General features: G+C 35.1%; 1 protein-coding gene across 2 annotated transcripts in view; it reads right to left on the minus strand.

Annotated features, from left to right (window-relative positions):
* The window catches only part of ADK (adenosine kinase), a 553222-nt gene that overhangs the window by 364548 nt on the left and 172584 nt on the right, over positions 1–16090 (minus strand). For both annotated transcript variants that reach the window (XM_003783535.3, XM_023509646.1), the window contains exon 4: positions 8938–9016. In XM_003783535.3, coding sequence (XP_003783583.1) covers positions 8938–9016 — 79 coding nt within the window. The remainder of the gene's footprint in view (positions 1–8937; positions 9017–16090) is intronic.

A 16090-nucleotide genomic window follows, 5' to 3' on the forward strand; every position in this document is an offset into this window, starting at 1 on the left:
GATGCCACAGCACTCTACCCAGGGGGATAGCTTGAGGCTCTGTCTCAAAAAACAAACAAACAAACAAACAAAAAAGAATGGTGGTTCCCTGAGGCTTGGGTGGTTAATGTGATGAAAGAATGGAGAGATGTTTGTCAGTCAAAGGATACATAATCAGATGGACAGGATTTTCAAAAACTTCTAGAATAAGCAAACATATAGGAACAGATAGGGGTGGTGGAAGTAGATACGATAGGAGAGTAAGAGAGAAAAGGGGAATGACTACTGATGGTTTTGGGGTTTATTTCATAATGAAAATGTTCAAAAATTGTGGTTCAAAGCTGGCTACACAGCTTTGCGAGCATACTAAAAGCCATTAGATTATATAGATTACATATTTTAAATGAGTGAACTAAATATGTGAATTATATTTCAATAGTTGTTTAAAGAAAAAGGAAGTACATATTAATTTGAATGCCAGATTCAAAACCTAAACAAGTAAACATTTTCTTTGCTTTCAAAATACAAATGATAGTTGACAGTATCACCATATAATTTAATTGGCAAAATCATACTTGTCCAATCAATGAATAAGTAAGATTTTTTTTCAGAAAAAGTCTAATTTGCAGTTCAATTAAATGAATATTATCACCCACAAGACAAAAGAAAGTCTCTGAATTCTAATTCCAAAACAGAATCAAACAGAATAGAACCTCGGCAAGTGTTTTATCCCCTTGATGAAATTAGACCTGTTGTTTGCAGTATTTCTTACTGAAGCTTTCTTTGCTTTAGTTTATTTGCTTTAGTTTAGGCAGGAAAGATATAATCTCAAATTGTAACCATGTTTAATGTCATATCCTAGGTCACTGCATGACATTAAAGCCCAAGAGTACAGAGGTATGGCCTTTCTTTTATAATGTGAATAATTGTGATATGGATGTATAGATTTATACAAGACAACCTCAGAGCAAAGTCCTAACTGCTGAGACAGAACTAAGATGTTTTTACTAATAGTGGTAAAACAATTCATTAAAGTATAAAACAAAATCTGGAGAGCAAAAAAAAAAAAACCTGAAAAGAAGAAAGGAAGAGAGAGGAAGGGAATAAAGGGAGAAGGAAGAAAGAGATGAAATATTGATTTCACCTTAAAGACTCTGATATAAATCATCATAGAAGAATGTCACAAATACATCAAAAATTATCACTTAGCACAAAAAAACCAGGGCTTTTTTTTAAATCTTATTTTAACTGCTAAAACCCCATAATCTAATTAGACAAGAAAAAAGATCATTAAAGAACAGAGGTGTTAATTCATATTTAAATTTTAAGAACTAGAATAAGATATCACAATTTCAACTTTATTATCTGAGACAAATGTTACTTAAAATTATTAATTAAACTTAAAATTGGCATTAACAGGCACTTTTTCCCTGACAGAAAGGACTGATGAGACTCTGTGCTGCATCACTATCTGCCACGTCCTGCTCAGATATATATAAATACAGTTGTGCTATTGACATTTCTACAACTGCTCCAGGTGTAAGGCATTAGAACAGAGAATTCTCTTTGATCACTTCAATGTCATATCTTCTTTGTAAACCTAAGTAGTCTGGACTGCACACAGATTCCCAGAGGTACGTTTCATAAAAGCCTTTTAACCTCTAACTACTTTTTCTACGTGAAATAGGTCACACAAGATATAATGAGAAATATTAATGTATAAAACCCACACTCTGTGGGTTTTAACTTTTTTTTTAACTTTTTTCGAAAGATGAACCAGAAATAGATAAGCAACATAGAGGCTTTTGACCTAAATCAATTAAAATTCTAAATACTATGACTCCATGAGTAATGCTATAGAGTTTTTAAAAAGTCAGTTTTTTAAGTTTTATGTTTCTGTTTCACTCAAACATAACTCCTGAAACATATTTCTTGTTCAGTGTTTTTAGAAATTTATTGTACACGGGGCTTTGGAAAGCTTTAAACTACAATTCTGAACACTGATTTATTACGTGATGTTAGACATCAAAAAACAATTAAAAGCATACCCCTGAGATGTACAAAAAAAATAAACACACAGGCATTTAGGCAATTCTCTCAAAATTTAATTAAAAGCAAAACAAAAACACGGTTAAAATTTTACTTTAAGTTAAATAAAAATATGGAGGCTTATCTAACTGGGAAGAAAAATGAGAAATTGGAAAACTGGAAGTAAATGATCAGAAAAGCAGATCAGAATTGTAAGATAGAAATAAGGATCTGCTAAGTCAAGAATAAACCATGCTAAGTATTTAATGCTCATATGAAGAAGAATGCAAATCTCTTATTGATAGTTTTATATACATGATTAAAGAAGAAAATCTGTAATTGGGATCATACCATCAGAACTACTACCTAAAGAAAAACAGAAGAAAGAAGTCTATTTGGCAAGGAACATATTCAAATTTTATAGTTTCCATGAAATAATTTCCAATATTATAAAGAAAAAGTATTATTTACCCAAAGATCTCTTAACTAAATGAGAGGACAAATTTTACTATACTTTGTTCATAATTTATTTAACAAAGGATAAGAAAGTACTTTAAGTTTTTTATCAGAAGCCCAGAATTCGCCTGAAAATGGCCCGATGACCAGCTGCACAAGGCATTTCTATTTCGTAAATTTTTTTATTGTCTGTTTTGAGACAGAGTCTCATTCTGTTGCTCTGGGAAGAGTGCCATGGCATCATAATTCACAGCAACCTCAAATTCTTAGACTTCAGAGATCCTTTTGCCATAGTCTCCTCCTAAGTGATTAGTTTTTCTATTCTTAGTACAGCCGGGGTCTCATTCTTGCTCAGGCTGGTCTCGAAATCCTGAGCTCAGGTGATCCACCACCTTGGCCTCTCAGAGTTCTAGGATTACAGGCGTGAGCCACCACATCCAGTCTGAAATGGCATGTTTAAAATAAACATAAAACACAAGAAAAAACGATAAATAAAATTACAGGAAGCTTAAAAACAAGTAAAATTATATAATTTAAAACAAATAGAAATAGCTGGCCAGGCACAATGGCTCATCCCTATAATCCCAGAATTTCTGGAGGCCCAGGCAGGAAGATTGCTTGATGCCAGGAGTTAGAGACCAGCGTGAGCAAGAGCACGACCCCTTCTTCAGAAAAAATGGAAAAATTAGCAAGGTGTCATGGCCACTCAGGAGACTGAGGCAGGAGGATCACTACAGTTCAGCTGTTTGAGGTTGCAGTGGGTTATGATGATGCCACTGCAGTTTACCCAGGTGACAGAGCAAATCCCTGTCTCCATAAAAAAAGAAAAAGAAAAAAATCCAAATAGAAATGCCTCTATAAGACGAACTTTACCTAACAAATGCAATCAGTATAACCTAATTCTTTGTACCCAATGAATCCCAAATAATAAAAATAAATATATACACACACAAACAGAAATGCCTCATGCAGCTGGTCATCAGGCTTATGAAAAATCAATAAATCAGACAAAACCATAAATTTCCAAGGGACAGAAAGGTATCTAAGCCCCAAGGAAAAATGTCCCTAAAAAAGCATTAAAGTAGAGTCCATTTACGAAAGACTTGTATTTGAAATGATGAATACTTGACTCTCTGACAATCTCCAAGTAGGAAGTAGATAGAATACATGAATCCTCTAAGGATGAATAAAAAACCTCTAGTGAGGACAGCAACCTAAGTTATCAGTTAGAACACCGGAGTTCTGATTCCGCTTTGCTTAGTTATCCATCAAGGCATTTTTCAATCTTATTTTTAATTAGAATTATTATCATTAAAATAAAGATTATATCTTGTCTAGTTCATAGGCTAATGTAAGGATCTAACAATTGGAGAGGATATATAATAGTATAAAAAATTGGGCTGCCAAAAGGTAATATAAACAAGGGGCGGAGGTGTAAGTTAAAAACTCAATAGCTCCAGTATGTGAATAGAAAAAATAGATCCCTGACCTTGACACAGGGTAACAAATGTTTTCGGAAGATTTAGAAACTTTTTAGAAATAGCCATACCAGACACACACATACAAATATACATATATAATAATAGTAAGAATATATAGTGAATAATTATGGAATACATTGGTGGAGTAGGCGGCTCTAAATTCCCTTAAAAAATAAACCAACTGGCTCGGCGCCTGTGGCTCAAGGGGCTAAGGCACCAGCCACATACACCTAAGGTGGCGGGTTCAAATCCAGCCCGGGCCCACCAAACAACAATGATGGCTGCAACCCAAAAATGGCCAGGCGTTGTGGCGGGCGCCTGTAGTCCCAGCTACTTGGGAGGCTGAGGCAGGAGACTCACTTGAGCCCAAGCGTTGGAGGTTGCTGTGAGCTGCGATGCCACAGCACTCTACCCAGTGTGACAGCTTGAGGTTCTGTCTCCCAAAAAAAAAAAAAAAATAAATAAACCAACTATCAAGCACATCAGTATATTCATTTTGGGAATGCCAGGGGGAGAACAGAGAGAGAAAATAACAGAAAAAAAACTGAAGATAAAAAGGTCAAATATTTTCCAAATTTGATAAAAGACACGTATCTACACATTCAACAAGTTCAATGAACTCCAGGCATGATAAACACACAGAGTCATGACACCTTATATTCAAATTTCAGAAAGACAAAGACATGGGAAGAATTTCAAGGCAGTAACAGAAAAGCACAACTTGGTCACAAGTTGGAATCCTCATCCATGATTCTTCTCAGAAACCACGGAGGCCAGAAGGCAGTGAATTGACATATTTAATGTAGTAAAAGAAAAGCACTATCAACCACAAAAACATTACATTCAACAAAAGTATCCTTTAAGAATGAAGGCGGTATTACGACATTTTCAGATAAACAAAAGCCAAGGAAGTTTGTTAACAGCAGACCTGCTTTATAAGAAATGCTCTGGAGAGGCAGTGCCTGTGGCTCAGTGGGTAGGGCACAGCCCTATATACTGAGGGTGGTGGGTTCAAACCTGGCCCTGGCCAAATTGCAACAAAAATGTAGCTGGTCATTGTGGCAGGCGCCTGTAGTACCAGCTATTCAGGAGGCTGAGGCAAGAGAATCGTCTAAGCCCAGGAGTTAGAGGTTGCTATGAGCTGTGACACCACAGCACCCTACTGAGGGTGACAAAGTGAGACTCTGTCTCTAAAAAAAAAAAAAAGAAAGAAAAAATGCTATGGGGAGGTGTCTATGGCTCAAAGGGGTAGGGCACCAGCCCCATATGCCAGAGGTGGTGGGTTCAAACCCAGCCCCAGCCAAAATCTGCAAAAAAAACAAAAATGCTCTGGAGTCCTTCAGGTTAAAATAAAAAGACTCTAGGTATTAAGCAGAAGTTATATGAAGAAATAAAGAAACCTGGTAAAAGTAACTACATAGGTAAATATAAATGCCAGTATTACTAAACTTTTTATTTGTAATTGCTAATCTTTTATTCCTATATGACTTAAAAGGCAAATAGATAAAACAATAAGAAAAAAAAACAATAAAAAGTAACAGGTCAGGCATGGTGGCTCATGGTTATAACTCCAGCACTTTATAGGAGGATAGCTTGAGGGCAAGAGTTTGAGATCAGCCTGGGCAACATAGTAAGACCCTGTCTCTACAAAAAGAATTTATTTGAGCAAAATAATAGGACTAGATAATGTGGCAAGTAATAGTAATTAATAGCAGGATAAATTACTAAATAATACACGTGAGATAATATAACAATCTTTATAATGTTTCTTTTCTCAAGCAATTTATTTTAACCTTTCTCAACTCTTTACTAATTAAATTTTATAGGTCATTCATATATTCTTTTTTTTTTTTTGAGTCAGAGCCTCAAGCTGTCGCCCTGGGCAGAGTGCTGTGGCATCACAGCTCACAGCAACCTGCAACTCCTGGGCTCAAGCGAGTCTCCTGCCTCCGCCTCCCAAGTAGCTGGGACTACAGGCGCCCACCACAATGCCCGGCTATTTTTTTTTTTTTTTTGGTTGCAGCTGTCATTGTTTGGCAGGCCCTCGCTGGATTCAAACCTGCCAGCTCACTTGTATGTGGCTGGTGCCTTAGCTGCTTGAGCCACAGGCGCCGAGCCATTCGTATATTCTTAAGATATACAAATATAATACTTTTTAAAAGAAGAGTATAATTTCAATTTAATTAAAAAAGAACAATGAGATGCTTCTTTTCTCCTATGAAAAAATAAAAATATTTTTACTTTTGTGTTTCCCTTCCACTAATACTACTCCCAATTGACTAGAGTCATTAGATGCGGTAAAACTTAACACAGGAAGTAGTAGTGGAAAATCTACTTTGACTTATAGTTCCAATGTATCAGGCCCACATTTTCGGTGTCCGTTCAATTTGCTGGTATCGAATTAAGTAAATGTCCTCTCGACAAAAGCATGTATTAGAATACTTAGGATTTTACTAAGAGCAATAGCAGAATTTTTTTTAGATATATAAGAAATAGTTTGTACTTCTATAAAAACATTCTACTACCTTTCATCTAAAGGGATGTACGTTTGGGTATTCCAGCTGCTTCTCAATCACGTTCTTTTCATTTATAAATTCATTATATAGGCCTATCTGTGTCTACATGCCCATCTTCTTTTTTCTATTGCCGCCCATGCTAGTATGTCCTAATTTGTTCATCATTTTAAAACACTCTGAAGGACAATGGGCATCATTCTAAGTAAATCTTCTCCTTTTCGTGGAAATGATTTTGAAGCACAGAAGTAATCTGAATTTGCGGTAACAAAATTGGATTCCCAGTAAGTTACAGCTTGGGTGAAGAAACAAAAAAAAGTTATGTGTGACGTGGTGACCCTTTTTGGTGACTTTTTTCCTTGAGTTCTAAAGCATTCTTATTACATAAAAAATGAGCCATTTGTTCCTTGTATGAGTTGTTTCTGGCCTCCTTATAGCATCTTCAAATGTCATCAAACATTTTTGGAGAAATGGCATATGAATTTTTGTTTTACTTTAGTCTTTCTTTCCATTTTCATCCTCAATGTATTGCAAAATACACTGCCATAATATTTTACTGCATTTTTTTCTATGTCCAGCAATAATGACAGCCGTCTTTTAAAAGGCACATATCCAAGAAAGCCATCCTTCCATTTCTTTTAAGTCAAAAATTGCAGTAAGTGGTTCCACACTGTTTTAAAAACTGGGAAGCAACCAAAAATGTTCATTATGAAAGCATCATCATCACAGGTAAGCAAACCACATTGCTTTTTAATAGTGTTGTTTATGAGGTGTGCAAGACTTTAAGCAGATAAGATCTCTTCAATTTCATTAAGAAGTTTAGACTTAATAAAATTTGTTAAAATGTACAGCTGTGGGCGGTGCCTATGGCTCAAAGGAGTAGGGTGCCCGCCGCATATACCAGAGGTGGCGGGTTCAAACCCAGCCCCGGCCAAAAACTGCAAAGAAAAAAAAAAAAGTACAGTTGTATGATCTGTCAAATATGTCAAATATTTATGTACATAAATCTAGAATTGTATTTGGACAAAATAACAACATTTTGGGTTTTTTGTTGCCTATTGTTTCATTAAAATCAAGAACATGATATGACAAATCAAAATACCTAAAAGTTTTGAGAACATTTTCGTGCTGACATTTGCCACATAAGAAAGCATAACTTGGCATAAGATGGCAGCCATGTATAAGTCAGAAAGAGAGCTCACGAGAAAAGAATCCTGACAGCACCTTGATCTTGGACTTCTATACTCCAAAACTGTAAAAAATTAATTTCTGTTGTTTTAGTCATACAGTCTGTGGAATCTGGTTATGGCAGCCTGAGCAGACTAGTAGCCTGAGCTCACACAGTGACCAACAGGATGCTTTACAAAGACAATACAAATAATTGACAAACACAAAGATCTTCCCCACAGGCTACTTCATAATAATGATCATCTTAAAGATCAATTTTTTTTTAAATGAATTTTTACAACCTAAAATATTTTAACACTATGATTAAGTCTGAGCTTTGGAAGTATGTGGAATAATTACACTATAGGACTAAATCAACGAAGAGTTACTTCAAAAGAAAAAAAATCATTTTGAATTCAAGGGGGAAGGCATTAATCAATGGAAAAGAAAAATGACCCTACATAGTTCATCAGAACTGACCTATGCTAATGAGTGGAATTCTGAGCTAGCTTTCAAATTGCTGAGGTCAGGACCAAGAAGCACACAAAAGCTGTTGCACATCTTTCAAAGTTGGAAATTTAAACGGCCACCCACACTTTTAATCATGATTAAGTTAAACTAGTGACTCAAAGACTATGTCAAAATGGGTTTACTAAATTTCCCATTGGAATATGGATATAGGTACCGATATATAAATTCATACATACATAAAAGATCTACCCCAGAGATATATAATACAACTATATACATACACAGATACAATTGTATCGCATATATTTACCCATATATATTATTGTGTATCTGTATATAATACAGAAGAATTTATAGTATCTTGTGGTAGAAATGTCCTTTTTAAGGAGAAATGCAGAAGCCGTAAAGTTTAATTACACTAAAAACCTTTGACAGTAATATGAAGAACTTTGGCGGGGTTGGCATGGTAAAAGATATTACAGAGTTAACATACAAATAAGAAACAAGGAACACTTTCAACTTACAAAATAAAAAAATAATATTCATAAATATGAAGAATTGCTACAAATAAAATATGAAAAATTATAAAATAGCAAAAGGATACAAGTAATTAAGAAAAATGTAAATGAATAAACATATCAAAAGATGTCTAAGCTTGCCGATAGCAAAAGGAACACCAATTACACTAAAATAATTTTTGCTTATTATGTGAGCACTGACTTTTAAAATTCCAACTGAAAATAAAACTACGTAGAGGCAACAAAATATACATTCGAACAATTATGCAGAATGGTCACAAGTTTAGATTTGAATCCTCTTAACTTTCAAAGTATTTAACCAACCTGAGCCACTTTAACTGAATTCAGAGTAGAGCCACCAGCATGATATTCGACTTTGAATTTTTTTACAAGTTCATCAAACCTATAAAGAAATCACAGTAGAAAAATGTAAGTTAGCATCTGTCAGCTGTCACAGTGAAAGTTTTTCTGATTCGATGAACAATAAAACACAATTAGTGGAATATTAAAAATTAATTGTGTTGAATAAATGACTTACAATACTGTATGACAAACATACTAAATTTCCATACTTAAAAACTTTTCCCATAAATGTATCATTATAAGAATTTAAAATACACAGACTGTCCATAATTAACTACTAGACTACACGAAAGGTAAAAATATAAATTAATAAATTGCCAAATGCAAGGCCTATATAGCAAATTGGCAAAATCAAAATCAGAAACCCATCTCAGAATTACTTGTTAACTACAAACACAGAGAAAGCAGTATGTGCTTCTCCTATTCCAGACAACTCAAAAGAGTTTTCTACATAACTAAAATTTCACTTATTAATGTTACCCTTAGAATAAGTTCAAGAGGTATAGAAATTATAGGCCCTGACATTTAAGGGATGGATAACATATATGTTCACTTCCTCTTCAATGTCTTATTTGAATGTAAAATGTTTTATACATTGTAACAACATTACAAAGTAAGGAAGAAAGGTGCCACAGGCAGGCCACAACTTTGAAAAATAGCAGATTCTAGTTTAACAAAAAGCAAATGTCAGTTCTACTACTACTAGACAAAACGCTGATGGGAGACACAACAGTGCGGGAAATTACTGTTAACACTATACTTGGAAAACCAGGGTACTGCCCAACCACCCTCCTTATATCCAAAGGAACAAAATTTAAGGGTGCCGGTCTGCCATAGTAAAGTCCTCCTTCTATGAGAAATTATACACATTCCTAGCTACCTGCCTCTTTATTGTCTGTCTTTTCCTTTTGTTTTTGTTTGTTTTTTGGAGTGGGGGAAACTAACAGCGTTATTAAGCTATAATTTACATACTATAAAATTCACCTATTTAAAATATATAAGCCAAAAAAACAAAAAAAGAAAAAAGAAATAAGCTAATTGATATTTGGTTACTGAATTCCTTCGCCTACCATATTTTCCAGGTTCATTCACGTTGTAGCATGTATCCGTACATCAAAAAGGCCACATAATATTCCATTATATACATATATTACACTTATCCATTCTTCTGTCAATGGACACTTGGGTGGCCTCTTTTGTCTATTATGAATAATCTTGCTATCAACATTCAGGTAAAAGTTTTTATGTGCACACAACATTTTTATTTCTCTTGGGTGCCTATGCAGAAGTAGAATTGTTGAGTCAAATAGTAACTCTCAAGTTTAGCTTTTCAAGGACCTTCCTCATTATTGCCAACTTCCTGCCTAGTTTTAACAAACAGACAACACAGGGAAACCTGTGTAGTTATATGAAAAGAAGCAGCAAGAGAATTAAGAGTTTCTATGCATGAACAACCGTTACTGAAAAAAACTAGTAATCACTAGTTGGATGGATGATCTGAACAGTAAAACTAGCATGGGTAAAAACTAAGAAGAAAATAGAAAAACTGAAATTAAAAAAATACCAAAAACTAGATAGAAAACATAAAAGATAAAAAATATAAAAGAAAATTGAAAAAACATATGGTCCAAGATCTATTTAATAGGATATGCAGAAAGGGAAAAGAGAGTTAATAAAGGGTGAAAGAAAAATGATAGGGAAAAAAACTTTTGAAGTATGTTTCAAAAAAAAATGAACCATAAAATTTTCAGATTTTTCTAACTCCAAGAAGCTTTACTAGGGATTAGAAATTGAGACCCTAATCCTTGAGACCCTAAATCCCTAAGGTGTGCTTGGACACAACTTATTAAATCGTCTCTTATTAAGAGAAAATCCTAAATGTTTATACACCTAAAGTAAAAAATAATAGACTTACCTAACAAGAAATAAGAATCACACTAATATCAGACTTCTTAAAGATTAAAGGATGCTAAACAATAATGGAGTAATGTGTTCCATGTTGGCAGTATGAAAAGATTTTGAAGCTAGAAATTCATATCCACTCAAATATTAACTCAATAATAAGGAAAAATAGTATTTCCCAATCCTGTATCCTATGGGAAGAAACAATTACTGAGTAAATATGCCTCCCCAAAAAAAATCCAGAAGAAAAATAGCATGGGGTTAAAAAAAAAAAAAAGCAAAAATTGAGTGTACAATTTTGTAAAAGGAATCCAGAAAGAAATTTTAAAACGTCCATTATATATTATTAAATGTAAAATTCACCCTCTGATGGAGGAACGTCTATAAGTATCTCTAATGCTAATAATTCATTGCATAAACAGAGGCTTTAAATATATTATTTAAGTCATAAAGTCAACTGTTAGAAGAGTTAAAATATATCCATAAATTAGATGAGGAAGAGGAAAAAGGCAAAATAATATAAGTACATTATACTCCTTGTCTTCTAGAGTAGAGTCAATTGTATAAATTTGTTAAATCACGGAAGAGGGCACAACTAAAAACATTAACTTAACAGTATTTGCAACTAACTCTATGGAGCAGGTATAGAGGGATATTATTTTTATTGGTATTGTTTAGTTTTGTTTTTTATAAATTTCTTGAGGATAGGTAAAATAAATGTGCAATTATTGTTTGTTTATTTATTTATTTATTGTTTGAGACAGAGCCTCATGCTCTTGACCTGGGTAGAGTGCAGTGTCATCATAGCTCACAGCAACCTCCAACTCCTGGGCTCCTCCCTCCACCTCCCAAGCTGGGACTACAGGCACCCGCCACAATGCTCAGCTATTTTTTTGGTTGCAGCCATCATTTCTGTTTGGCAGGTCCAGGCTAGATTCGAACCTGCCAATTCAGCTCTATGTAGCTGTCACCTTAGGCACTGAGCCACAGGCACCAAGCCTAAATGTACAATTATTAAAGGGAACACGTGGGTAGCTACCACTCAGGTTAAGAAAAAGAATACTAAAGTGATTTATAAAACTTGCTGTCTTCTAACACATATATAACTGACTAATTCTGGACTGTATATTCTGACCCATTGATATGGACATCTTTTCCTACAAACACTCCATTGTACTTAAATTATTACGATTGTATTGTAAATCTTATTGAAAGGACAACCGCCTTTACCTTGTTTTTTGTGAGTGCTTGGACTATTCTTGGTTCCTTGCACATTTCCTAGTCATCAAACTCTAAAAACAACTTGTCTGGGGATGGGAGCGGAGGGGGGAAGTCAGATCGAGGGAGGGTGAATGGTGGGATCACACCTATGATGCATAATGTAAGGGTACATGTCAGGTAAATGTCTTAACACAGTAATTGAGTAACAAGATGAGGTATATATTAACCAGTGTGATGTAAGCATTCCTAATTCTATATGAAATCAGCACATAAATGCATCAATGTATACATGATCTATGTGTTTATGATTTAATAAAAAAAAAAGAAAAAAAACTTGTCAGGATTTTTACGGGGATTGCATTTTTATAATTCTATAATGGGAAAAGTGATATATTTCCAATATTAAATTAGCATGATCACAATATTTATTTAGATTTTCCTTCAATATCACTTTTAAAAAGTTTCACAATGGGTCAGTGCCCATTGCTCAGTGGTTAGGGCGCCAGCCACAGGCACAGGAGCTGGTGGTTTCAACCCTGGCCAGGGCCTGCTAAACAACAATAACAACAATAACAAAGAAAAGAAACAACCAGGTGTTGTGGCAGGCTTCTGTAGTCCCAGCTACTAGGAGGCTAAGGCAAGAGAATCACTTAAGCCCAAGAGTTTGAGGTTGCTGTGAGCTGTGATGCCACAGCACTCTAACAAGGGTGACATAGTGAGACTCTGTCTCAAAAAAAAAAAAAAAGTTTCATAATGTTTGCCATAAAACCTGAAGATCTTTTATTAGGATCACTATTTTATACTTCATATATTTTTATTATTGTGGTATTTCTTAAACTTAATTTTTATTTGTTGACAGTATTTAGAAACATAATTCTTGGTATCAATTTTTCCAGCCAAGTATCTATTATCTAATTCCAAAGAATTATCTGTGTTCTTGCCATACATACATAATCATCTTTTGTAAATAATGATAATTTTTTTCCTCCCCTTTTCTTGCCTTAGTACAGAAAACAGTACTACTAGCCCAAATGCTTAAAAAATAAAAGCATAGGTTTGTAATGAACAAATTTAGTCTTGTTCTGAATTTTGGTCTGATAAATCCTGATGAATGACAAGGTAGGTGCAAAAGTTTTAGAAGAAATATTTAATTTTTCACCTTGATTTACTGTGTCTGCTACTTTTACTAAAGAGTTAAACTTTTTAAAATGTTAATTTATATCTGTTGATATGGACAATATTGAGTATCCTTTCATTTTAGAAATGTTAAGTTACAAAAACACAGGCACAATATAATCCCCTTTTTAGTACAAACAAAATTACCCAATATACATGTATACTGTAAAGAACCTGGAAGAGCATAACCAAGGTATTAACAGCAGTCATCTCCACATCAGGAGACAGAGTTTTACTCTACTGCCCTTGGTAGAGGGCCAGGGCATCATCATAGCTCACAGTGACCTCAGACTCTTGGGCCCAAGCAATCCTCTTGCCTCAGCCTCCCAAGTAGCTAAGACTACACCTGCCAAGATGCCTAACTAACTTTTTTCTACTTTTAGTAGAGACAGGGTCTTGGTCTTGCTCAGACTGGTGACAAACTCCTAAAATTCAAGTGATCCATCTACCTTGACCTCCCAGAATGCTAAGATTTACAGGTGTGACCTGCCGTGTTAGCCTATTGGTTTTGATTAATTCTGTAATAAACATATAGTTTTAATTGGGGGGGCCTAGCAGCCCTGCACAAAGGATCATTCCCCAAGACAAAGGAGACAAAGGATCTAGTTAGCCCCACATACCCCCAAGTTTGCACCAAAGGGACCCTAACTCACCAAAGCCTTGTGGGCAAACCATAAATTCTGCCCACCCTCTATGACTCCATATAACAGGGGTCTCTAACTGCCCTGGGGGCACAGATTTCATCTTAGCACTGCCCAGGCAGGTGAGTGTCCCCTTCAATAAACCTGACTTAAACTTCTCCGCTCCCTCTCTGTCTCATCTCTGGGCACCGCTGCTTACATCTTTCAGTTTTATAATTTAAAAATTAAAAATCTGATTAATGTACACAGCTATGATTTAATAAAAAAACTAAAATTAAAAATCAAATATATTTTATAATAAAAGAGGAATATAGTAATCTTCTATAAATTATTTTAAAAGAATCAAACACAGAAGAAAGCTGAATAAAAAGCACAGAGCAGAGAAATAAGTAATTCCAAATGAAAGAAGCAGGAAAACTTTAACATTTGAACTGAAATTTGACAGTTAAAGGAGTAAAAATATTCATTCAGGGCGGAGGGTAAAACAAAAAACATGACATAGTCAAAACAATGGGTTACACAGACTAAAATGTAAATTAAAACTAAAGTAGTAAAAATCTACCAAAAAAAGTTAACTGCCAGGCTAATAAATTCAGACATTATTCTAAAGGTTACTAGAAATTCTTACAATCTGTTCAGTAATAATGTGAAAAGCAGTTTTTAAAATTAGGATCCCACTATTTGGATGACAGGGAAAGACAGGCACATTGTCTGCTTTTAGAATAACTCACACCTAAGAGGACAGGATACTGAACTGCGGGGAAAGTTAGGAGGGAACAAACCAAAGAATCATTCTCAGGTTGATGACACAGGTTGTGATAAACAACTACCCATGTTTCCCTGAAAATAAGACACTGTCTTATGTTTATTTTTTCTCAAGAAGACACACTGGGGCTTATTTTCAGGGGACGTCTTATTTTTATTAAGTATAATACAACAATCTACATTTAGTCAAATACAGTTAAGTCATCTTCTTCCGGAACCTGACAGGGGGAGCCAACCTTGTTGGTGGGGCTGGCGCTAGGGATGCGTGAACTCCTTTCCCCTAGCCGTTCCCACCTGCGCAATAGGATGCCCACAACCTCGGTTACCACACGCACACCCGAGCATGTGCAAATGGCTTGGAGAAAGGAGGTGTGGCAGATAAAAGATATCCCAGTCTTCCTTACTGCTCTGCACAGAAATGCAGATACACTGCATAGCCATGCCTATCACTAGGTCTTATTACCGGGGTAGGTCTTATATTTAACAAATGCATAGAAATCCTGCTAGGCTTATTTTGGGGGTAGGTCTTATTTTCGGGGAAACACAGTAGAAGTGGAAAGGGGAAAAGGGATGATTATTCTCAGGTTTCTAGTTTGGATGATCAGTTAAAGCAGCAGTTCTCAACCTGTGGGTCATGACCCACAGGAATTGTATTAGAAGGTCATGGCATTGAGAAGGTTGAGAACCAGTGAGTTAGAGGGTAATGCTAAGAAAGGAAATACTTGAGAAAAGAAAATAAACCATAAGCAGCAAAGGAGACGCCTAAACAGCCTAATAAGAAACATTTCTCTTCAGGGAACTGATTGTACTAGGACAAGCTTTCTTTTCTTACTTACATGGATTGGGCACCTACGACATAATCTTGGTTTTCTCTGTATACTTTTCTTGCTAACACATATTTTTTGGTTATCTATCAATAGTCTACTTTTTCTGTATAAAAACTATCAAAGTACCCACTGGAAAATGCCATGAAAAGGCAAAGAAACAGAAAAGTTCAGGCTGAAACATTAATAACCTCAAACTCCTTTTATACAAGGAAATAACTGTGTGAGAACCTTTTTCTTTTTTTCCTGAGTCAGTCTTATTCTGTCACCCCAGGTTGAGTATCACGGCATCATCATTGCTCACTGCAACTTCCAACTCCTGGGCTCAAGCAGTCGTACCTCATCAGCCTCCCAGAGTGCTAGGATTAGAGGTGTGAGTCACCTTATCCGTCCATCATAAATGTTTTCTAAGTTTTTAGGGATGAAAGAGTTTATGCAATCTTTACATTTTACAGGAAATGTCTACATATTTTCCTTATGTGACTTGCTATTAAGGAGTGAAGCATGTTAGTATTTTATAGACTGATTCTTTCTTTCTCTCCTGATTCTTACATTATCCTTTTGGTTGAGCTGCTATGTCTGAAT

The sequence above is a fragment of the Otolemur garnettii genome, unplaced genomic scaffold, assembly GCF_000181295.1.
Source record: "Otolemur garnettii isolate 467f Iridium unplaced genomic scaffold, OtoGar3 scaffold00008, whole genome shotgun sequence".
NCBI classification, from domain to species: Eukaryota; Metazoa; Chordata; class Mammalia; order Primates; family Galagidae; genus Otolemur; species Otolemur garnettii.